At 40.7% G+C, this 26,649-nt stretch overlaps 1 protein-coding gene and 1 long non-coding RNA gene across 2 annotated transcripts in view; both read left to right on the plus strand.

Moving 5' to 3' along the window:
- LOC145446576 (uncharacterized) overlaps positions 1-26,649 on the plus strand; it is a 219,604-nt gene that overhangs the window by 38,966 nt on the left and 153,989 nt on the right. The gene's annotated exons all lie outside the window — the stretch shown is intronic.
- LOC145446566 (uncharacterized) lies at positions 14,558-19,544 on the plus strand. Its single transcript, XM_080324913.1, has 4 exons — positions 14,558-14,681; positions 15,207-15,389; positions 16,199-16,442; positions 19,168-19,544. Exons 1-4 carry the CDS (start codon positions 14,627-14,629, stop codon positions 19,292-19,294), a joined length of 609 nt encoding a protein of 202 aa, XP_080181039.1. The 5' UTR covers positions 14,558-14,626; the 3' UTR covers positions 19,295-19,544.

The following is a 26,649-nucleotide window of genomic DNA, read 5'->3' on the forward strand; positions in this document are numbered from 1 at the left end:
CTGCTTTCTATTCAGCCCACTTCTGTGGAAGCTGAAAAAGCATTCAATGAACGTGGACTCTTTGTTACAAAATTCCGGTCCCGGCTACAGGATCCCACAATTGATGCATCTGTGCTTTATAGAGAGGGCATTGCAGAAGCAGTGAACATTAAATTTGCGTGGTTTTTCTCGTATTCGCTCATACTGCGCGCGTAGGTAGGTACTCTACAATAACACTGTGTAATGATTTTGCGATCCGTATTACATGCAGACCTAATGAAATCGATTGTCTCACTTAGCAGTTATTATCCGGTTAACCGGTTAGATAAATTCCAAAATATCCGGATATATCCGTTATCCGGATAGTGAAAATTATTGATATCCGAACTAACCCTAATTGCAAACCCTAGTTAGCAATCACCAGAACTCACATTACAGATGGCCCAATTCATGACCTATGTTCCACTTCATTCCTGTATAGTGTATATACAGTCGATTGGCAATGCTTTGCTAGTGTGACGTCATATTGACGGTCAATGTGTTGCACCTCATTTTAAAATCCGCTAGTGGGCGCTACAGAGTGTCCGGAATTTGCTTCACAAAAATATGGTAACCCTAGCATAGTATTAATTTTAACTCTTCTTCAGTCAGAGCCCTTTTCTGAAATTTCATTCGTCTGGCGGCCCCCATTCTCTCAGGGTTGTACTAAATAGGTTGGGATCGGGTTCAAGTCTTCTTGGGTGTATTGAACTTCGCTATTGAAACTGTTTGGGCGTGGAATCGTGCAAAAGACCGCTTGACGGGTGTTGCGGGTGTTATCGGACTAGTTGACCTCCAAGGTCGATCCGATCATTCCTATCTAGTACCGGATACTGTACAAGCGCATTTTCTGTATCACCGTCCTGCATTACTGTTGTCTACTTGTTATGTATATCGTCTGTATGAAAAATTCAAGCCTTTGAAGACTTAAAAGTCCTATATGGCAGGGGTGGATGGCCAGGAGAACGCATCTCCAAATATTTGAAAATCATGAGGGTAATGTACCAGAGTAGATTGGAGCTCAGATGTGTTAGCTGCTTATATGGCTCGAGTATCAAACGAGACAACCCACAGAATTATGATTTACTAGCGTAAATCTGTCCCCTGAAACTCACACTTTATTTGTCCTGCAGAAGCAGTATCAGTTTAAATCAACGAAATAAAGCACTGCAAATTTTAATTAGAGTCCATTGATTAACTTTGGACTGCTTGTAGTTTTTGAAACGTTTCATACAATAAACACAAGATGTTAAAAATAGTACTTTCATGTGGGTATGAGACAATGGGGTGGGTGCCTAACCAAAAAACCTAATTGACGTGGTAGGAAAAACGGAAGCCATTTTTGAATTCAGCGCCCACAAGTTAGTCGTAATCAAAGTCAACAAAAATTGTGTTTACCAGTGTAATCGGCAGAATATATTTTCATTTGAACAAGACATAGGCCTACACACAATGTACAATGCGATGTAATGAACAGATAGGAGGATGCCGAACGACCATTTGCGCGCGAGGTCGCAGTTCCATTTTCGTACAGTATCTTCCGCGGCTCTTTCTTGCTCTTTCCATTCATTGTGAGTGTTCTCTTTCAGCAGGGCTTTTTTGTTGCCGTCAGAACAGCGACTCGGGGAATAGGAGCTTAGGATACGCGGAATCGAACCCGGGTCGCCTGTGCGATGGGCGCTTCCATGTTATGTCAGTTTGTCAATTCAAAATTTCGGACTTTGAGTACTGTATTTCGTCGTTGGCGAAAGATAACTCTTTTTGTCGACTTATTAATCAGTCATACTCCGAACTTTTGTGTAGATGAGTATGCGGCAGAAATGGCCACAGTCCGGTTCAGGAGCCGGAGCAGGATTTCATTGATTTTTTACCTGGCTGGACTGGATTCGGATTTTGAATTTAAACCTTGACGGTCGGATTTTAACCGGATTTTTTTGCTTCAATATGATTAATTAGCATTGTTCTGGCAGGATTTTTTCGGATTCCTAACTGGACCTTCACCAGCCGGATTTTTTCGGACTCTGAATTCCCACTTGCCAGCCGGATCCGGATAGATTCGGATCCCGAAATTTGGGAATCCGGCCAACTCTGGTATGCGGCTATAGTAGGCTTACCATATTTTGGAAATCAAAAAAGAGGACACTTTTTCAGAAATTTGCAACATGCAAAACCGGAGTGAAATTCTCAAAAAGCGGTTAATTTTACCCACTTTGCGATCGGTTGACTAAAAAAAAAAAAGGTCTTCACTTCTGCTCAGAGCTGAAATCACCGTTTTTCACTCCGAAATACCCGCCAGAGCTTCACTTCTGTGCTAATATGCGGCATATCACTAGCAATTTGCTCTACATCTGCCTAAATTTTCAAAAAAGAGGACAAAATCTCAAAAAAGAGGACAAAAGGGCGTCCTCCGAGGACACTTTCAAAAAAGTCAAAAAAGAGGACAAATCCTCTTAAAAGAGGACATATGGTAAGCCTAGGCTATAGCCTAGGGCAGTGATTCCAAAAGTGGGCGCCAGCGCCCCCTGGGGGCGTTCGCGAGTATGAAATGGCGCTGGCCGTGAATTGGGCGATTGTGGGCGCTGGCTATAAAATTGGCCGATAGGGGGAGGCGCTGAAAGCAAATGGGGGCGGTGTAGGTTTAGAAGGCAACTGCTGTGTATAGTGTCAAAACGATTGAATAAAGCAGCTAAATTCGCAGTAAAAAGGTGGAATAGATTTAGTTGCCTGAGGGCAATTTAGGGTCGTCCGTCTATTTATTCAGCTGTGCCGAAAAAGTCCATTGTTACTCGACAATCATGTTTCTCCTGCCCATCAATGGACCAATTTAGGAGCCGGCAGCATCCCCGAAAAGAGTGGTTCGTTGTTTGTTGTGAGAACTACGAAGTATTTTTGAGCAATGATTTCTCACCGCAAAGTGTGATGGCTTTTTGTTAGAAACTGTCTTGAGTGAATGTATTCTTTGTTTCAAACAATCATGGATTTTCCACAGCGCTGCGTCCGTGGCCTTCGACACGGCGTTCTCGTTGCGAGAAACGATATCGCTCGTACTTGGTGAGCATATTTTCCAAAATTTACGAGGAGAATATATCCGTTCTTATAATGATGAAACCGTATGAAGGTGAAAATGGCACTGTCCGGATTCAGTGATACGCCCGTGATATTTCAGTTTGCGACACGTGAACTAGCTGCTCCGCTTCTCAGGCTTGCATGAGCTTGCATGATTGCATTGTTCAGCTTGAATACAGGATTTTGATGGATAAACATAAATAAATCATCTCACAAATTATGCTGATGTGATTCCAGGATATATTCCAATTACAAATTCCTCACCGGATAAGAATAATCAATCCATTCTGTGAAGTTTACGGACATGAAATGGTTGAGCAACTGATTACATTGTAGTGTGGAACAATTTCGAGTTCAACCCAAAGTTCAATATCTCCGATCAATCGTTGTGGATAACAATCGATTTAGAAAAACACTCTCACTGGAGTCGGGTTGGCCTTTTCGTCGTTGTACTTCTCCACTCATATTTGATATAACGTGTTTTCAGTGCCATGACAAAGTTTCTGATTCACAGCAGAAACCGACTTGACAGTAGACCTACATGAAGTGCATGGACACTGGAGATTTTAGACTGAGATTCTTCCTATCAAAACCAGAGGTGGTCAGTAACGAAGTACTTCTACTTTTTCGAAGTACTTAAGTAGTTTTCCTCTACTTCTGGTAAATAATCAAGTAGATATTGTTTCGCTACTTCTACTTCTACTTAGTAATATTTTGTGAACTACTTACTTTTCGCTATTTTCAGTTTGTCAAGTAGAAGTAGTTTAATCCCCAAATAAGAATGATAGCCTAAGGAACTTCGGGGCTGTTTTCACGTAGTACCAAAATTTAATATTCATAAAAGTCATGCAATACCCAGAATTTTCGTTGCGCTTCGCGTACAGTAGATATGGCGTGACAAACGAAAAACGCTGACTATAATTTAGATACCGGGTTGCGTTCCCACCGCATTGTCGCCTATATCAAATATTTCATCACTATAGGCCTAAGTATGGCCCCCCATAACGTTTGAAACTACCACTTTGCTATCTAGCAATTACCTATTATACATCCCAGGTAGCAAGCCTACTTGGGAACCACAAGGTATCCAGATAGGATGAAATGTGGTAAGTGGGGAAACCAACCAGGACCCTACCTTTATGGCCCCATATTACCGAGGTATTTTATGGGGTGCCATGTGGGTAACCCACGAAGCTGGAAGGGAAGCGAATAATATTTAGGGCTGGGCATAATGATTCGAGTACTCGAATCTGAATCGAGTAATAATTTTAATGATTCGAGTCGAGTAGTAAAATACGATTTTTTCGAGTACCGAAATTACACGCTCCTCGCCACTGAAAGTTATTTATCGACGAGAATTATAGTTTCGATACTATTTTCCACTGTGCAAGCCTTTAAACCTTAATTGACCGTAACGTAGCATGCGACACATATAGTACAAAGCTACAAACGTTACAGGAATTAACACATTTCTGAAGTCCTGACCAGCCCACAACATTGTCACTAAGTGCAATGAAATCGGTAAGGTCGAAAAAATACCAAAGTATGTTTAATGTGATGGATAACAGGTATTATATTCTTTCGGGTGGCATGAAAGGTACATATTTGAACTTTGACATCTTCCATTCTATTATGACGTCATAATGAATGATGCTCGAATACTCGACTCGACTCGAAGCATAATACGTGATTCAGAATCGAATCACTCAGGTACTCGATTTTGCCCAGCCCTAATAATATTACGACCCCGGTCCTTGTAGCAGTGGCAGTGTATGTGGACCAAGAATTCGACGTAGACATGTGCTAAGGAGGTGTTAGATAAACCCTACACGTCATATATTTAACATTGTATACTATACAGTACATACCTGCTACCACTACCCACTCAAACCAATATATACGGCAATTTGAGTATATAATAACCTTTACTGTGGGTGAGTGCTGTCATCATTGTTTAAGTGTAATCGTTGAGTTATATTTTCAACTGAACAAGACACACACAATGTACAATGCGATAAGACACAAAGCGATGTAATGAACAGATAGGAGGATGCCGACCGACGCGCAGTTGTCGTCTTTTAGACTGACACTCGGTTTAGAGTGCCCGCCGTCACAGTTACTCTCGATGTTGATCATTTTCGAGGTCACGGCCCTTGCTAGCGCTTTCCATAAATTGTGAGTGCTTTCTTTCGTCGAGTCATCCTCGGGCCTCACGGCGGAAGAAGAGGAGCCCGGACAAATCTCCGACGGGAATCGACCGGGCCGCCCGATTCTTAGGCGCTTATCGTCACCACTACCCGAATTCAATTCATATGGAGAAAGCAGTCTGGTGATGGAATTCAATTTGGAAATGTCCCAGCGACCATAATCGCAAATGAATAAATCGGAAACCGATTATAATATGACTTTACAATACAGATCAACAAACCTTGCTGTAGGAAAATATAAAAGAAGCATCGATTGGGGAAAACTACTCGGTCGCATGTGGGAACCGTATGGAAAATCGACACATCTTGATTGACAAAAATCACAAGTTCAAATTATTTGATCACAGAAATTTTACGAGTAAAATTAATCCTGAGTTAAAAATAGTAGATACAGATAAGGGATAAAGGTAATGGGACCTACGCTAAAAAATTATATCGCAAGCTGTGAGGAATTGAGTACTCTAGCAAAGGAACTTTAAGTTCACTTCAGTGTGACAAACGGTCAATTTTAAACAGTTCAAATAACATTGACGAAGTAAAGCATGGTAGGGGTTTTAAAGTTCGATGTTCGAGGAACCAACAGGGATCGCATAATAGCTAGAAAACTTTACTACATACGGAACCACCTTATTATTCGATTAGATAAACCAAATAACATTGATGGAAAATAAGGTTGGTTCCTGTGTGGGTGATATATGGGAAATCTAAGCCCCTCTATATGTGGATTTCTCATGTTCCAAGATGATTTGATTACAAAAACTCAACAGGTAAAACTCCCCCTAGTTCAAATTGATAGGTACAACGAGAAGATAGACTTCTTGCAATCTACCTGGGATTGGTATGGTATAACCAATAACCATGCATCTTTATGGATGGAAATCCCGCTTGGTTTCGATGTGGGTCACATGTTACTAACCCATTCCGTTTTTCCACCCCTCCTAACCACTTAAATTCCACTTGGATACCATGTGGGCGTGCTAGCTGGGTAGCAGCCCATGACGTGTCCTAATCTAGAAAAATAGAATTTGACTTTTTTCAACGTTCGACCTGTTTTAACAGACAGACGTCGAAACTTTCTGGACAAAAGACATGAAATATATTTTCCGCTTTTTAGAGGTATTATTTGTATTTTTCTTTCAAATACGAGTATTGGGCCTATACGTCGAGTTCTAATTATAGTTTCAGTTCTTTTGTCTGTATACTAATCGCGCAAAGTGTTAAAGCGGTATCTTTCACAAATTTTCTGTATTGCTCTTCGACTGAACTAGGGGCCTTGTAATAAGGGGGAGGGTGCCATATCATGATATTCTCTACAATGGTGTGTTCGAGTAAACAAAGGATTAGTATCGCATTTCCTTATCAACACATCCCATGATGTGGACGACTGCTCCTGGGCTGCATCAATATGAATTAAGCTCTCTACACCTTCCGCATAGCTACATTCGCAGCTTTTGACAGTCCATACGAACGAATTACGATCGTTTTCACAACTACTTGCTTACTTGAGTAGATTTAAAGTCAGTCAATTCTACTTCTACTTCAAGTAGTTTTAGGTTGTTTATGTGAAAAGTACTTCTACTCGTACTTGAGTAGATTTTTTTCGTCGGTACTTCTACTTCTACTTCAATACCTTTTTTTACTACTTTGACAACCTCTGATCAAAACTCAAAACCAATATGACGAGCATGATGATAATAATAGGCCTACACCAGCTTAATCCGTCTCATTATTAGCTGTAATAAATGCAGAGCTACTTTGGTTTTATGATTTGTGCGTGTTGAGGGGGTGTCGGGCGGAGGCGGGCGGGTGGCACTTCATTTGTTGCCGAGGGGGCGGTAGCTCAAAAACGTTTGGGAAACACTGACCCAGGATTACTATACGTCCAGGTTTTTGAAAATGTCCTCCTTTACAGCTTCTACAGCTAGAGTAATGGACAGATTCGAGTGAAAGGAAATATAAATGACGCGAGATAGTAAAGACGGACGTTCGAGCGGGAAATTCGGGGTGCGATCGAAAGTGACGACCTTTTATTAGTCAACACCACTCAATTTAACTAAAACGTGTGTAAATCGGGAGTCGAACGAAAGTGATGACCTGTTTTTAGTGAACTCACCAATTTTACAGCAAAAAAAACGAAATCGGCTGTTTTCAATTTTGATCAACTTTGAACTTTTGGGATTTGGCAAAAGTGTTCCCTTTCCCGATTCCAAAATATGGTAACCCTATACTGTATAACTAACCCCTCATGACTACTGGATCACAATCTGGCATATATCGACCTCGCCTACCGACACATACCGCATATATTTTCGTCGCTTCTTTTTTTGTTATACTTTAATAAACCCAGTGTACATGCCTCTTATTTACATGCTTTAGGCCAAGAGTTCTTAAACGGGAGTTTACGGACCCATTAGGGGCCCGTGAAATGTTAATATAGGCTTTACGAAACTACTAATCCAGATTATCGTTTGAGAATGACGACGATAGTGGGACCAGTCTACTACCTGTCTAGTCCTTGTACTTAAGCTTATTCAGCCTGGAATAACCTAAATAAAGTTGAATTTGATATGATGACCTTTCAGTCACCGGCTACTAAAATTTCGGCGGTAGGCCTACTCGCAAGTCGCAACCACCCACAAAATTTGAAGACGTCCGTGATCAAGAAAGTTCATAAACACCTTTGCTCTAGGCGACGGCGGGTGTCTGATTTAAAGACTATTAGCTACTCCAAGTCGATTCGGCACCCTTTCGTTTTTCCACTATATCGCAATCTTGTAGTGTTTTGATTTGATGAAAAGTTTCATACAGAAGATGATGATGAAGACGCCGTAGAAACTGCGATGCACGAAAGGTGAGAGCTCCGACTCAGACACTTCAAAACGTGGTATAGTAGACATTCAACCCCAGACTACCATGACGTTGGGAGAGAATGAACCTACTGCACCAACTTCTGTGATTGTATAGAAAGTTATCGAAGAAATTGAGCCAACCATCGCATTGCGCTTGGCTTTTGATTCGGGCAGATCTTGTTATCAGTGAAGCAATCTGCTTTTACAATTTAGGCGTCTCAGGTCAGATGCGGGTACTTTGGCATTTCAATTCATTAAGGAAAGGTCGGGCCCGAGTTCAAAAAGCGCTGCTACAGCAGCGGCAGTCTAAATGTCGACTGCCAATGTTTCCTATGCACCCGGGTCTGACATATATGCAGAGCCGTAACTTCCGCACCTCAAACCTCCCAATTGGGGAGGGGGCCGAGCTCGAAGGGGGCCCAAAATTATTTCGTGAATTAGCATAAATTATACAGTATTTTTTGAAAATTGATGCTATTTTTAAAAAGATTTCCGCGCGATTTCAAGTCACCAAATAGCTTGATTATTGGGTACTCTTCTTCCAAGAAAAGATACGCAGGATTTAGAGAAATAGGCATATCGGCGTTGGCCATTTCCGCGCCACGACGCACCGAGACATATCAAGTTTTATGCCATGTAACATGCGACTCCAAGAAGTGTGTCAGAACGATCGGCAGCGACAAAACCTTGACCATTAAGAACTGCCTTATGCTGACCGCAAACTTCCCTACATTGGCCTATACAAAATACGTAGAGGTTAAATTGTCCATAGGCGCCTAAATGACTGGCGCCAAATGTTCCTGTCTTGGCAATCTGAACCTCACAAGATAAATACCATCCCGCAAAATAAAAATAATACCAGTGAAGAAATACCAATCCGAAATCGTGTGATCTTTCAGTTTAGTACGTTTGGGCGATTCAATAGTCTTTAATTGATATACCAGACAGGAGGTGACGAAATAAAATCATGTAACGAAGTCATATCAACGGGTCCGCCCGCCTGAAGATGTTCAATTATTATTTATGGGCTCCACAGTTTCAAAGACACCTCACTCAGCTCTACCGGTAAATCTGATTACGTGAGCAGAGAGGACTAGAAATTGATAGCAATATATATGCAATTCCCGATCTAATTGACCGATTCTATCACGAATTATCGAAAATTTTCGCGCTGACTCGCTAAACAGTACCACTATATTTTCGTGGCTAGCGAACAACGTGATGGATGGGTCAGTTTATCACCCTATGGGAGCCTAAGACTTAAGTTTTTTGGGGAAGGGGCCTGACAAAGTGTTGTTTCGTTCGTGCCAACGGGTATACACCCGGAGATGTTCAATTATTATTGACGGGTCCAACCTTTTTAAACTCACCTCACTCAGCTCTAACGGTAAATCAGAATACGTGAGCATAGAGAGGATAAAAATTGATACCAACATATACGCAATTCCCGATCATATTGACCGATTCAGCCATGAATTATAGAAATTTCTCGCGCTTTGCTTGTTTAGGCGAGAAATGTTGCCTCAATAAACGGACACTCAATGTATCACATAAGTAACGGTAGAAAGCGTATAGGCTTAGGGGGTGTGAGGGACTTTTTTTGAAACTGTCCTCGGAGGACGCTCAAATGTCCTCTTTTTGGAGAATTTTTATCACATTTAGGGCTAAATTCGACCGAGATACCGTAAATCCGCACCGAAGTAACGCTCCGGCGGATATTTCAAGATCTGAGCCGGGAAGTTGACCTTTTTTAGTCGATCAACGTAAAATGTGGAAGAAAAACTGGATTTCGGGAGCTGAGATGGTATGTTGACCTTTTTTAGTCAACTGACCACGAAATGGGAAAAATTTACCATTTTTTAAGGATTTTCCTCCGGTTTTCACGTCTGAAAATTTTGAAAAAGTGTCTTCTTTTCCGATTTTCAAAATATGGTAACCTCATATAATTATACTATAATTGTGTAATTACTTTCGCAAAAGCATTTGGTATTAGCCTACAGACGGGTTGCACCCGATATAGTCGACGTATACTATATCGAACGGCTACAACCATAGAGATCGTCGTCGGTTCAAAAGTTATGGCCCGTATAGATATCGATCATTGGCATGGAATGGATGTTTTGATGTTTATGACCAACGACCGTAAATATGCTGCATAACGATACAGTTATGGAAGATATTTTTGTACGTTTATGACAGGGGTCGGAAGCCTTTTTCATGAAAGGAGGGCTCCGTATTTACCCTATCTTTTCAACTGACAATGTAAATCTACTATGACGTCACAATTAAAGATTTGTGACGTCAAGGATATTAAAATAAGCAAATAAAACAGGTTATATTTTAAATGCAGTCCTACTTAGGACGAAACTGGCCGCGTGCCGCACAAAATTTCGCCATCCGTCCGGCAGACCCTATTATGCACGCCGCCATATTATAAATTATAGCCGATTTGTTCAACAATCAGCCGAGGGGTGGGCAAACTTTTCGGCCCCGGCTTAGTAGAGCTAAAACTTTAAATATTAAATAGTCAAAACAGAATCTTTTATTTTGAAGGGATGGATAAGTGGGGATCTTGAATATGATAAACAAAAATATACATAGCCTGCATCATTTTTCGTACTTGTAGAAATAGAATGGTTTGTTTTAAATTTAATCCATTGAATACAGAGACCTGTTCATAAAACGTCGCCCATCTGCCCATCTGCCCATCTTTTTATTGAATGCAAGGCACTCATTAAACTTTCAGCTTCTTAGATTGTTAGCTCATAACGGCTTTTCCTAAACACACGTGCCGTGAACGAATCTACCCAATGCGAACACGAGTCTTTTTCAGACTATATGATGAGTAGGGCAATTTTTTTTAACCTAAAATCGAAAGTTTTTTACCTGAAAAATCAACATTTTGACATTTTTGACCTAAAAAACTTCATTATAACCAAATTTTTACCGCACGTATGCAAATCAGTTGTATTCGCACATAACCTTAAAATTGTACTACTTATTTTCATTTCTGGTTGGAACAATCTGTCCTTGCGAAGTAGTTTGGCCGGAAAAAAAACGTTTTTGACTTAAAAACTGACAAATGTTTGCATGAAAAAAATGTATTTTAACGAAATCTGGCACTATGCCGAATTCCAGTAGTTATCTCACGCATAGTATGGTATAAATAATTAAAATTTGTTGTAGTACAACGAAAGATACTTTTCTGGATTGTCTGGTAAAAAGTGTCTGTCCTTACTATGTAGCTCGCCAAGAATGGAAAAGTACGTTCAACATCAGCAGTTGTTGTTGGTTGACAACACTGAAGTTGTGCGTACACTGCTGGTGACACACCGTGTTGCTTCATTCTGACAATGTTGTCTACATCACAATTTTTCATCATGCGCTCCTTGATATAAGAACCATGCAATGCCCAAACAGTCTTGCTTCAGTTAGGATATTGCGGTACATTGACCATAACACCATATACACCTATTTGTTTAATTTGATCGTTCATCATTCACAATGAGCAGACAATAGGCCTATAAAGTAGGCTAAAAGCTGTGCAAAATATCAAATGATAAGTTCAACGACAGTGCAAAATCTTCGATACATACGAAATGCAGGGGTACAAATTTTTTGACTTTGTAAACAATTTTGACAATTTTTTTATCTAACGCTACAATTTTGACAAAATTTTGACTTATTGCGACATGTCAAAAAAATCGCCCTAATGCTGAGTAGTGACTGAGTACAGCATTAGTGAGAAGGCTGACTTAGCAGACCTGCTAAAGAGCTACCTGTAGTTATGATGACAAATGAGGCCATTAGTCGGGAATTTCCGTCGTGATATTTCGATAGTGAAGCATTTTAAAATGTGACGTCGGGATTCTAGACCAGCAATTAAAGAAAGACTTTATACAATGCGATAATATGCTATTATTGATAGATTTGAAGATTTAATATTTCAAGGTACAGTTTCAATGCGTCACAGTAGCAATTCGATTTTGAATGACTTTCGCGGCCCGTACAAAAAGTGGCAGCGGGCCGCATATAATAGGTGAAATATTTTGGGGGGTAAGTAAAGCGGTACGCGTACGGCGGTAGGCGTAACTTCCCCTCTGGTGTTAATCGGGAGAATTCTCATGTTCGTCATCAGCAACCTCAAAAATCCTGAAAACATTCTTAGATGTTCTCCAAAAGATTTTTTTTCGTTTTGCTGTCTCTTGTCTTCATTTATCCTTCTCCATCACAACGAAATCAGCGAGAGAGCGCTGCATTATTTATGACATCACACTCTTTTCCCTTGGTGATTTGGCTGACTCTTACACGACCTCCTTTGCACTTTGGGTTCAAAACAGTTCCGAATGCATGCAATATGTCCTATGCTATGATATCTTGCAAAACGAGAAATCCAGTTTGCAATGCTACAGATGGGCCACAAAAACCATATCGGAGAGAAAACGTGAAAGTTATCTAAATGTGAAATTAGACCAAATTAAATAATCTATTAAAAATAATGACAAATAATTGCTTATTTTACTCAGTCAAATGACGACTATTATTGAGAGAGAGAGAGAGAAGAAAATAACATTAATGCATTAAATAATACCAAGTAACTTAACGGTGTAGGACAGGGTGTAATCGAAATGACTCTGAATATAGGATCAACTAGTCTGATCACACCTTGCATCCAACAATTACAGGTATTCTTTATAAATTTGGTTGCAGTTGGTTGGGATTATTTAATTCAGCATATAGCTGAAATAAATAATAACAATAACATGGGAAAACTGGGGACAAGTGGGACAAGTGCAGTCAGTAATGGGAGATTAGGTGTCTTAATAATTCTTTTTTAAATGAGTGATATGGACGGTCTCGTATAGATGTAGGTATAGTAGGCTATTCCAACTCAGGACCGGAAGATTCGATTGATTTTTTGTGAGGTTACTGGTGGGGGGCAGTAGATGGATGTTGCCCCTGGAAGAATAAGAAAGTCTGGTATAGTGAGAGAGAGAGGGTGAGAGATATGATATTCTTTTTCGCCTGCGCCATCGAGATGCTTTGACGACGGAGTTGCGATACGGCCGTGAGGTCATCTAGTCGGCGCCCCCGTTTTTTTCTCTTCCATGCTATTAGTGATTGCTGAGCGCCTAGCAGGATAGCTGCGGATACCAAGTTCCGAGTCTTTGGTATGATCCGGCCGGGGATCGAACCCACGACCTGCCGATCGAGAAGCCTGACTCATAACCATTACACTATCTCGCTAGTGAGAGTGTACACTTCGAGCAAGCACGAAGAAATGATTGAATGCAGGAGGTAAGTCATTCGAAAAATGTTGATGTATAAATTTTGCTACTTCAAATACGAATATATCATCAAATTTCAAGATTCTGTGTTTGCGTTAGAACTGGGATAGTCTGGTTCGAAAGGGCAAGATGGTCATCAAACGCATGGCTCGGTTTGGCAGGTTTCGAATCTTAGAGCAGAGGAGTAGTTAATAACGACGGTATGTCAACCCTGCCGATTTATCATTGTCAAACATGAATAATGCATGAATTATTATTCCCGCAGGCATTAAGATCAATGACAACCTTAGAGGCAAAACGGCACCTATGCCGAGCGTAAGCTTCGAAAAGAAGAAACGCACGATTATCACGTACTGATTTCTATCACCAGGCGTCTATTTAGAATCTAGATTTTTCTATAGCACATCAGATCGCGTACCCTCGGGCAACGATTTCGCAGCCATATATCAAGCGTCTGCCGCCAGGAATATATTTACGGGTCTATTTCGGTAAAGTCAATTCATCGTCCGCTTCTGAAATCTTACGAGAATGTTACAATCCCATAGCACGTCCGTATTACCTGAGATATAGGTACAGTCATCTAGTAGCCTACCATTTCCAAGATATTTCATATTTGGTTCAGGCAGTCTGCTTATCCGATTCTGCGTGCTCTTGACAAAGAAGGTATCTTGCAAATGGCCACACTTTGCATGCAGGTTTCGATAGCCACATCGGCATCAGGCGCCAACGTGTCTTTAAAATCCGTTGGATAGCATTTTCCATAAACGCTAGTTTATGTTATGAAGTTATTTACGTTGATATATCATACCAATACGATTATACGTGATTTTCTGATTGAACTCTTTCTGTCTGGTTGGAAAACAACCACGATAATCGCTGCGCTGATTCTGTTGTGCATACAATTATTCTATAATTATTATTGTAATAGACTTTTCGCTCTCATCATGCCGGGATTTCACAACGGTCGACGCGGTGACATTCCTTACGAATCCTTTTTATTTACGGTCAAACGAATGACGTCACAGATTTATGTCGTCGTTAATTTGTTATTCTTCTCTTGTCAGAAATGTTATTCGCATTTCTGTCGCGATCCAGTCATGATATTCATCTGAGTTATTTGCATCTTCGCAGGGCGATTATAATTCTTAGATAAGGATCTACCAAGAATATTAGGATATCATTATTAATTGTTCTGGGAATGGCGATGCCCACGTGTCTTGCCGTATTTCTTTCTGTTGGACTTGCATCTGCAGGTGAATTTTATACGTTTTATTTTACGAACATGTTGCAATATCAAGCTTTCTCATTACGTATTTCTACAAACCAATGCTAACCGATATAGCTTCGTCAAATTATCTGGTTAACTATGATTTATGCTTAGCTGTGTCCATTTCGTTTTCCAAAACCTCAAATAAAGTGCGTCTCATATAACATGTTTCTTCAAATCATTTGGATAAAGTTGAATTTATCAATGTATGCAATATCATCACGCTTGTAAAATATGAGACCACAAGTCATGGGATAGTAAACTTAAGCTCCTTGAATATTATTTTCATAAATTTCGAAATCAGTCGCATTGACGCATATCTCATTTTCACGAAGTCGAACAATCATCACGTCGCTTTTCAAACACCCGCCCGCCATTGAAAAATTTAATCAGCCCTATGGAAATTCCTTCGTGAGTAGGCCTATATATGTCGTCCAGTGGCAACCTGTTATCTTTCACAAATTGTTATAACGGGATTTGCATTATTGCTTATGATTATTTTCATTCTCAGGCGTCACAGAAGATGAGTCTGTTGGGACCGAAGAGGCCGACTGTCAGCCGCCGTTTTGGCACGGCAAATTGGGCGATAATTGGCCGCTTGCTGGTATCCTGGCTAAATCGAGGCCATCATTCCGACTCTCCGTCGGGAATACAATCAACGGAACATATTACAAAGCTAGAAAGCTGCATGGGGGTATAGAATCACAATTATACCTAATATCTTTTTTGAAAAGTCCCAGAAAAGTCTGATCTTCTGAAATATGTTTGCTGCATAGGCTACATATTCCAAAATGGGAGTAGCGCGGGGGTCACCAACCTTTTCGAAACCAAGAGCTGCTTCTTGGGTAGGCCTACTGATTAATGCGACGGGCTACGAGCTACTCCCACCGTTTATCCGTGCTCAGTTGCGTTTATTCACTTAGACATGCAGAGCACTGGGCAGGGATCCCTCCCCTTACCAAGAACATAAAACTCTCACTCACCGGGACTCACACCAGCGTCTCCGGGCCCCGTTGCGTTACGTTATAATAATTATCTAGTCCCGTGTGGGCAAAGACGAGCAATGCCCGATCGAAAACTGCATTCGAATGCGTCTTTGGGCCGACTGACCAATGTTTAACTGCTGCTCATATGAAACCCTTCTGCTTCAACCTTCAAATATCTCATTTGAATATTTGCCACTACGGCCGCGGGCGTATTAATTGGTACTCGCGGGTTACCGGTAACCAATGGACATCGAGTTGGTGACCCTTGGAGTAGCGTAACGAACTTCGATTATATATAACAATTCAAGTAGGCTATTAAGCTGCATTTTCACATGTAAGCACCAATTGTGTAATGTTGTTGTTGTTGTTGTTGTAACTGACCAAGAAAATGAATCTTCAGTACAATCACGAGATTACGACGCGAGCATATCCTTTTTATTACTGGCCTCAACTACTATGCAAGCAGCATCCGATACCCGATCACAATTCTTTCTGACATCGTGACATATTTCAATAGTGACATTACTGGCCCTCCGTCCCAAGAAGAAATCATCGAAGAGAATACACGGGTTCATACTAAGTCAGACGACGGACACCGAGACTTGCGGATTGGGTGTTTTCAAGATAAGAAATGTCAAAAAGGCCGCGAATGCCACTGTCAGAGCGGACTGCGGGGATGTCATTTTGGATGGTGGTACTGACGTCATAAAGGTGCGCGCTATTAAATGGAAGGCACCCAAATGTGGATGTGTCACGCTCAGGTGGGTGCTTAACTCATTATCTTCGTCAGAAGGTATGCGTAATTAATGGCACGGGAACCCATTTCGGATATGCGAGGATTCGACTTTAACAATGTCTAGCTCAGTGGTTCTCAACCTTTTTGGCTCCGCCGACCCCTTTTGGATCGTCACAGACTCCCGCGGACCCCCTCAAATTTTCGTTCACAGTTAGCTCAATTATCGTGAAACCGTCAACCGTCTGTTGCAAATAGTAAATAGTGATAAACAGCCATAAAATGACTTTTCTCGAAAATAACAGCACGCTATGTGTTGGAATTGGGTATATTTATATTATTTCGAAGGGAATTTTCCAGCTGTATTTATTGCCTTGAAACTATGCGTCTTCGAAGTGATATGAATGAGTGCCGAAAATCCATTTCCACAAAAATATATTGGTGGCGAATGTAATATTAACGCGTAACGCTTCCGACGACAGCTTTTGGCGAGATAGTGTAATGGTTATGCGTCCGGCTTCTCGAGCGGTAGGTCGTGGGTTCGATCCCCGGCCGGGTCATACCAAAGACTTGAAAAATGGTATCCGCAGCTATCCTGCTAGGCGCTCAGCAATCACGGATAGCATGGAGGAGAAAAAAACGGGGGCGCAGACTAGATGACCTCATGGGGCCGTATCGCAACTCCGTCGCCAAAGCATCTCGATGGTGCAGGCGAGAAAGAATATCATATCTCTCTCTCTCTCTCTCTCTCTCTCTTTGGTGTGACTTTGAACATATCACGTCCAGCCAGTATTCATTTCTATCTAGCATCTCATAATCTCATATTGAAGTTCTTTAGTAGTCAGGACAGGCGAAAATGGATTTCGTGGCGCAGTCTTAATTCTTTCACTGGGACAGATTCGAAAAAAAATTCAGGAATTTCTATTTCAAACGACTGTTTACTAATCTGCTGAGACTGACTACTACAAATCCGAAATGTTCTCCCGTTTGACCTTGCTATCTCCAACATTTAAGTTTTCCACAACCCCCGAAAAAATATCTCTATACAGCCATGTTTGCATCAGCAGGCTATTGGCAATTTGACCCCCTGAAAATGCTGCACGGACCCCCGGTTGAGAACCACTGGTCTAGCTAAAACCAATCGAGCCTGCTATGAGTAAAAGCTTATTACCATAGTGTCGTATATGGTGTGGACACAAGCAAATCTCACGGCTCAGTGAAATTGGTCTACTTATTTTGATACTCCAGAAAACAAGAAGTGTATCATTGATTAATTAGAGCCAGTCGCCTAAAAAAAATTTCACAAGTCGATCGGAACCAACGACCACAGACTACAATGCAGCCGTTGCTAACGGTATCTTGGCATTCCATATTGTCAAACACCAGCAATCATTCCTCTCCAACGATTGCACATCGCAATTGTCCAAAAAATATTCTCCGACTCCCACATCGCAAAAAAGTTTGCTTGGCCAGGACCAAGACTACAAGCATTGATACTGGAGTTCTTGCTCCATACGCCCCCCTCCCCCCCCCCAAAAAAACGATTTTGTCTGAACTTGGTGTAGAGCCTTTTTCCATCATGGTTGACGCCTATAATCGCAACCAGGTGAAAGAGTTTGGTGTATCACCCTATGGGTGGCCCAAGACCAACTTTTTTCGACGAAAAGTATGGGAAATGATATGACACGGCTTATATGAGTACAAAGCATGTACAAAAACGCTTTTTAATGCCAATCTAATTTTTCGACTGTCCTTATTTTTGGGTCCATGTCGATGGCAACCCTGCATATAGGACACTATACTATTACTAATAGTTAAACGACCTAATATAGTTTTGTTTGGCGATGCTGGGTTGAAATGAAAAATTTTCGTAATGATCTTATGGAATTAATTTATATTATATCGTATCTGATAAAAGTAAAACTTCCCTGCCAAGGTTCGCATACCTTGGATTGTGAAGTAACTTACTCATGTAAAACGCTCGAATTGCATACGAAATAGTACATTTCTTTTACATAACTTGTTTGATATATGCACGGGTAATACGCAATACAAATGAACACTCACACACCTTCAAACCTTGGCCTTTTATTACGTCATGAACATTCAACCTTTTCGGCTGAAGGTCCACATCTGGTGCAGTGGCGTAGCAGCATATGCTGTCGCCCCTGGCATTGCTATGATATGCATCTTGAACACATGTGAGCTGTAAGTAATATATCGATATTACCAGTCTAGCAGTGGAGGATGATTTTTCCAAGACTCCCTGTTGGGACGTCACGAAAATTGCCAATATTCTTTACCTCTAATGGCCGATACCGATATATCTTTCAAAGTGTGATATTGACTCGATAATATCGACGAACCAATAATAATGACCATAATTATTACTATTTTCGGGCGGATTCTCGTGCAGATGACCTAAATTAATTCCATAGGCTATGGCTTCGGAGGCTTTAATTGCATTACTTGCTGCGGCCAAAAAATCAAGTGTCGTCACGTGGTTACGAAAATATTTATTTTCAGCAATAAATATATATGGTTCAAGTAGATCAATAGTGTAAAAGTGGAAGAAGTTTCAGCACATCAAAAACTTGGAAACTGTTGACTGCTCCTTCGGCTATTGTACATGGTCAACAAGGATTCAATATGACATCCAACAACGTTCTCCCTGTGCAACCCAGTCGCAAAGCAATGGCTGAACATCGAAATAATCATTGTGGCTTAACTATGTTTCCCGATTTATTCAACAGAGTCGAAATCAAGTCAGCTGACAACATTATCTACAGCGATGATCCCGACAGTGAAGAAAGTGACGAATATCGAATTCTTACCAAGACACTGTGCCCTCCAGCGGTGGATTTGCCAACACCAGCATAGATGCTGTTTGGATGCAACCGACCAAGAGTGGATTCAGAAGCACCCGCTAAGAAAAAAATGAAATTATTGATCTAGGCCTACCGTACATATGAGATGAAATCAACGATAATAATTGTTAATTTTGAGTGCATGCCTGATTTTGTGTGACGTCTTGATACTGATTTCATGTCTGCAAATACACGCAGGCCTGCCAGACCACTTTCCTCGTCTGAGTGTTGTGGTATGGGAAGGTCAATCCAGCTTGCTTCTACTTCGTTGTAACATTCATAGCCATGGAATTATCGGTAGAGATGGGCGCGATGATTCGAGTACTTGATCCAAATCCATTGCTGTGTTTTTGTTCTGTTAGTGGTGTCCATGGTGTTTAGACTATATACCATGATCATTTTAGACCAGGCCGGTATTCATTATTTAGCTAGTTTACTGCTGCATGCTTTACAAAAGCATCAGATACATGAACCTGCAAACAGAAACATGTTGCATCACCACGTGTTTCAGGGCATGTATGAATTAGCTAAGGTGTAGCCAACCAGTAATAGTACTTTTACCTGTCTTATGAAACACAAATACAAAAGGAAGTCATGCCGTACGTGATTTTATTGTATCTCTACCGCAGTATCTTTCAAGAGATCTCCAGGTTCCATTCCACAACAATGGGTTACGTGGCTTACGAGTGATTTCTATGGTGAATGTAGTGAGTGTAGTGACTACAGCTACTGCGACTGCTGTGCGCCTTGATCATCCAAAACTTGATAAAACCTAATATAGAATGCGACACTCACATTGTATGCAGAAGCGGGTGATATACTCCAATAATAATCCATAACCTGTATATAATTCCGCTTTTGTTGTTTAGTAACAATTAAATATGGCGTAAATGTATAAAATCTATGGTGGTAAATTTGGCGAATCATGGCTCATGCAGTGGCTGCTCGTGATGCCCACAAGAGGTCGCAAATTAGTTAACATGCGCTTTCTGTTTCGTCATCCGCGACAGTGAAATGTAGTCGTATTCGCGAGCGGTTTCTTCTCCTTGTTTAAGTCTGCGTACGGGCCAAAGCAATCGAAAGAATGTCTGAAGTTAGTGGAACGGTGAAATTCTTCAACGAAGTCAAGGGTTATGGATTTATCACCCCTTGTGACGGTGGACCTGATATATTTGTTCACCACTCAGCCATCGCTGGAAGCGGATTCAAAACTCTGATAGAAGGCCAAACCGTTTCAGTAGTTCCCGAAAAGGGACAGAAGGGCCTGCAAGCAAAGGTTTGCATCCCGAATTCATTACCACGTTGATCACCCACACGATGTCATTGGAAATCACATTCTTTTGATAGTATACTCGTACCGCAGATCTCGTATTCGACTTTTTGTTATCTGTCATATTTCGTGATACGATTGTTGAAATAGAATGTTCTTTCTGTTCTTTCCCCCTGACGAGTGCGTCAGCCGAAAATATTCGGGTTCATTTCAATATGAATATATTATTCAATTGTATATTGAAGTTCTGTTCCTCCAAGAAGCTCTTCCTGTTACGTTTTTTGTGTATTTTTCCAAGTTTTATCTGCTGAATTATCATTGCTTATCTATATCTGAATAAATTTACCTTTTTAAACAAACTGGTCTCTCGTAGCTATGATGGGATAATTACTACAAGGTATAAACACATCGAGTCAACCGACCGGTGACCTGCATGGTTTTCAGAAAGTTAGTTTGTCATGTAGCAGCTTTAAATCATAGAAACGACCTCCATAGGGTGACTGGAATAAGATCATTCTAAAAGTCAGGCGGAGTTACTTAATAGGACATTCAACTTTCGACATACGTAGCAAGCCTCCGGTAACGAACATTGTGAGATGGTCAGAGGTCAGGATCTGGTTCAGGGGCCGCATCGTAGATGAAAGAGTTCATCGATTTTTAACGTAGAATTCGGATGTTGAATTTGCATTGAAAGTGATATTTTAGCAGGATTTCTCCGTTTACAGATGAAAAAGATTAGCAGAACACCAGCCGGATTTTTCCGGACTCTGCCTTCCGGATTGCCAGCCGGCGCCGGCTGAATTAGGATTCCAACGAAAAATCCGACCATTTCTGGAGATAGGACGAGTGGGAACAATTGTGTACGTACCAGTAACTCCATGTAATATCGAGTATTTGCTGGACTATTTTGTAGTGAAATTATCGGACAAAATGGGCGCGTCAAGGTGAGATAGGTTATCTTAATCCACCCGTGATGCATGTGAAATGTTACGTCATACAAACATGTAGGGCTGGGCAAAATCGAGTACCTGAGTGATTCGATTCTGAATCACGTAATATGCTTCGAGTCGAGTCGAGTAATCGAGTATCACTCATTATGACGTCACAACAGGATGTACTATGTCGAAGTCCAAATATGAACCTTTTATGCCACCACAAAGAACGTAATGCCTGTTATCCATCACATTAAAGATACTTTGGTATTTTTTCGACCATACCGATTTCATTGCACTTCTTAACAATTTTGTTGGATGATAATGACTTCGGAAATGCGTTATTTCCAGTAACATTCGTAGCTTTAAACTGTGCCTGGTATGCTCAAACACGGCCAATCAAGGTTTCACGGCTTCCTCAGTGGAAAATAGTATCAAAACTATAATTCTCGTCAGTAAATTAACTTTCAGTTGCGAGGACCTTATAATTTCAGTACTCGAAAACATCGTCTTTTACTACTCGACTCGAATCATTAAAATTACTACTCGATTCAGATTCGAGTACCCGAATCATTTTGCCCAGCCCTACAAACATGATACAGAAAGGATGATGTGTTCGTGACTATTCGTACAACGCAACTTCACTGCAAGTCGGGTAGCGAATCGTTACCGGAATGTCTAAAGTCAAGCCAGATATAATCAATACGTGAAACAGTAATGATGATATATGACATGAGTATTCGTATCACGCAACGCACGGCCGAATTGTATCAAACCGAACCAAGATATAATCAGTTCTGCCACTTGAGATTATAGACAAAAGTACACTGGTCTCAATATTTCGGCCAGGAATATTGCGGAAATCATTGCATTGATTAGCACCAATAACGTGATTTGGCAGAAGAAGATTTGGCAAATTTTATGAACTACCTACTTACTTTTCGCTATTTTCAGTGTGTCAAGTAAAAGTGATTTAATCCTCCAATAAGAAAGATAGCCTAATGAATTTAGGGGCTGTTTTCACGTAGTACCAACATTTAATTTTCATAAAATTCATGTAATGCCGAGAATTTTCGTTGCGCTTCGCGCACAGTAGATATGGAGTGTCTCACGACAGTATCGCTGCATATACGGGGTTGCGTGGTTCCATTCACACCGCATTGTCGCCAATATAAAATATTACATTACAGTAAGTATGGCCCTCATAACGTTTGAAACTACCGTTTCGCAATCAGGCAATTACCTGTGATACCTAGCCGCCCATGACGTGTCCTAATCTGGAAAAGTGGACTTTGAGTTTTGTTAACGTTAAACCTGTTTTAGCATACCACCGTTGAAACTTTCTGGACAAGAGACATGAAATATATTCTCCGATTTTTAGAAGTAGTTCAATTTCGAGTAGTATACGTTGAGTTCTAATTATAGTTTCAGTTCTTTTGTCCGGAGAACAAACATATGTGGAAGATGCAAGTGTAGTAAAGCCTTATATTTTTCGAAAATAAAGCTAAACTGTATGGCACGATCTGCCATATTTTTAATTAACGTTTACTAATCACGCAAAGAGTTAAAGCCGTATCCGACACAACTTCTCCGTATTGCTCTTCGACTGAACTAGGGGCCTTATAATATGAGGGAGAGAGCCATGCCGTGATATTCTCTAGAACGGGGTGTTTGAGTAAACAAAGGATTGGTACCGCATTTGCATCCCTTGATGTGGACGACTGCTTATTCTGCCAAAAATTGACAACTCCTGGGATGCATCAATATGAATCAAGCTCTCTACACCTTTCGCATAGCTCTATTTGCAGCTTTTGACAGTCCTTGCGAACGTATTACGATCGTTTTCACAACTACCTACTTACTTGAGTAGATTTAAAGTCAATCAATTCTACTTCTAATTCAAGTAGCTTTAGGTTGTTTATGAAAGAAGTACTTCTACTCGTACTTAAGTAGATTTTTTCGTCGCTACTTCTACTTGAGTAGCTTTCTCGACTACTTTGACCACCCCTGCAAACTACATGCTCAAAAGTGACATTGCGCGACAATTCTATATTACGAGTGCATCAAGCAGACAATATTGAATCCACAAAACTGATGATTACAGAGTGGAAAGCGCTTATCCAATCAATAATTGTACTCGTAATTCTATTTCCAACAGCAGTGGTCCGGACATCGCATTGACTATAGCTCGCATCGCGACAATTGTATACTGACTATATTGGCGTTGTGGCCTGCTTTTTATGCATTTCCCGCGTTAAATTTGCAAATCATTACTGTAGAGATCATGCGCTGGAGTGAATTTCAATTCTTATGCACACACAATAACACACTGTCCACTTTCGTGGTATCATTAAAAAAACTATCAGCAAAGACGGTGTTTCGTGGCTTGTTCGCCTCCAAATCGACACGTACAGTAAGGCCACGTTTTCATTCCATGGCGTCGATTATATATTCGTCTGATTACTAATTAGTTAAATTACGCTATGCTCAGCTCACATATGCCTCAGTCCCAATTATTGTGAAATGCAGAGTGATCATTCATTTTCGAACCGCACAATTGGCCATCGGCGTTGTACTGAACAAAATTGCGGGTATGACGAATGCCCATAATAAAGTAATTACGAAGTAAGCCGCGGCTAGCCTACCCTGGTTTGGCGACTATGTATGAACATGAACAATGTACACGGTTAGAAAAGGTTGTGCCTACGCCAGCTCTGCTGTAAATGCATGGCTCAAGGTCTCCGGCTCCTTGCTCTTGCTCCGGTTCCAAAGGCTTGGTTATAACTGCCCACAGTCATATCTTATAGACACAATTTTAGAGATGTCTAAACAAGCGATATCAGTACAGCGACGTTTTACTGTGATAGTACTCGAATCTTATGCTTTCTTTCGTTCTGATAAGAATGTGTTTCTGAATTTCGTCAATATAATTATAATATAAATGCCATGATCCCACCATAAACGCGATTAGAACTGCGGGGCAAGTTCTGGTATTGCCAGAGAACGAATAATAATTCGACGAATTGAAGAGAACGAATAAATGTTCGTTGGTAATATTCAAAAACATATAGGCTATCAGTAATTGTTCGAAAGAGAAGCGGTATGGTGTTGAATAATATAATATAGGTTTACATATGTTCCTTTTGATTTAATCATGATAGGGTGTCTATCTTGCCTTAGCAACGACAACGTGAATCATATAGTAGGCTACGTGGTGATCGTGAAAGTCTCGTCCTCCGTTTAATTACACGAGACGAGTTGCCAACTTTTCCACGGACAAGATGTCGAACCGATACAACAAAGTAAAATCTTTGTGATATATGTAATATAATTCACTCACTGTATGTAGTGTCACTGTCATGAAGCAGAGTTTTCGGCTCTACCCTGGTTTTATGTCATGGCTATTTGGCGATTATTATTTTGACCAGTCAACAAAAGCAAAAAAAATGCAAGCTGTATTATCTTCGTGTCGCAGAGGTTGTAATGTATGCGAGATTTTCATTTTACATTTTACACCTTTTAGTCTACTATTGTAGACAACCTATCGGTGTATCATAAACCCTTAAGTGGCTAAGCTACCCCCGGAATAAAAAACCAGTCATACACCCAGATCATTCAAACTAATGAAGAAATATTTCTGAAATGTGGACTCAAGGTGATATGGTGTACATCCTAATTTTGGTGACAATGTGGTGGAAAATCGTCGACGTCATAGTACTATGGACTGCTCCCGGATTGTACAAGGGCGCGTACTATTTGGCATGGTGGGAACTACTTTTATACGCAGATGGCACCGTGATCAACTAATCTGCTAACTAAAAATGGCCTTCCATGCTTATAGCACAGCGTTTCTCAACACCGAGTCCGCGGACTCAAATGAGTCCGTGGAAGGACCTGGGTGAGTCCGCAAGCACATGGATTTTAGGTAATTTAATCGGCAGACACGTTGAATGATTAGGTGATTCTTTATTGATGAAACCTTAAGAAACGATCATGGATCTTGATTTGTAGTTCTGCGGACATAGTTTTAGATTGAGAAAGTCGAAAATCCACGAAAACGTCAAAATTTGTAATTTTTTCTTCTACTTCCGATATGATTTTGGAACATGTTATTGACGGAACAGCGGGGACCAAACTCATCACAGCCTCACGAAGAAAATAGCTTTTTGGTCGGAAAATGCATGATCCACGTGCTGATCCGGGTGTGTGAAACTCAGATTTGAGACTTGGGCTTCGGCCTTGATGTTTGATTCGCAAAATACCACTTTAGAAATATTAGTCACCTTCATAGCTGTCATATAAAATGCAAAGATACCTCAAATATGTGAATGGCGGTACTGAACTTGAATGGAGCTTTCAGAACAACATTCATTACGGTTGGATTTATTAACTCAAAGACTTTTCGTGTGCCCCTTATCAAGAATTAATGACACAGTAAGAAAGAAGGAGAAAGAGTTCCTGCACAATCTTTAAATATTCCAATAATATATACAGCTAATTGTCTGTGTAATGCAGTGGTTCTCAACCTTTTTGACCTCGCGGCACCCTTTGGAAATGAAAATAGTTTGCGGCACACCATCAGAGTGGTTCTGAACTTTTTTGGCTTACGGCATCTGCAAACTACCAGGATACTTATTAGCATCCAGTAATAACGCTGACTTATGTGACCTCCTCTGCAGTCAATCCAAAAACGTCTCGGCACTTCCTTTCTTTTGAAATAAACTTCTCGATTTTTATATTTCTATAAGTAAACTCAATGGTATATACATATATATCATTGGTGAACTTTTGTACGTAAAGCGTCCCTAATATAGCTTGCTAAGCCGTGATAGAAAGTCTTCGTTTTCCTTGGGCCAGAATATCGTTCCTTCGTGATTACAACAAACAGGGCGTATTCAGACGAAAGTTAAAGTGGTCATTTTGATATACAACTAGGGTTGGGACTTCGGGATCAAATTTCAAATCCCGGGATCGGGATTTCCCGGGATTTTCGCTCCTCAAACCCGGGATTTACCGAAATTGGCAAAGTAGCAAAATGCACATACGACTACACAGACAACATTTATTTCGTGTAAGATTGACGCAAAAACATGCTCCCGTGAATACGAATGAAACGCAGCGATCGAAAGCCACCCGGATAATGAGCGTTTAAATTCATGTACCGCC

Source organism: Botryllus schlosseri, chromosome 9 (genome assembly GCF_051294905.1).
Source record: "Botryllus schlosseri isolate E-star chromosome 9, Bs_hap1, whole genome shotgun sequence".
In the NCBI taxonomy this organism is placed as follows: Eukaryota; Metazoa; Chordata; class Ascidiacea; order Stolidobranchia; family Styelidae; genus Botryllus; species Botryllus schlosseri.

What these genes read in the sequence shown, in the direction of transcription:
- LOC145446566 (XM_080324913.1), top strand. Translation starts at nt 14,627, where the DNA reads ATGGCGATGCCCACGTGTCTTGCCGTATTTCTTTCTGTTGGACTTGCA. An exon ending in TGTTGGACTTGCATCTGCAG is followed by an intron (nt 14,682 to 15,206) that starts GTGAATTTTATA and finishes TTTCATTCTCAG; the next exon opens with GCGTCACAGAAGATGAGTCT. An exon ending in AGCTAGAAAGCTGCATGGGG is followed by an intron (nt 15,390 to 16,198) that starts GTATAGAATCAC and finishes ATATTTCAATAG; the next exon opens with TGACATTACTGGCCCTCCGT.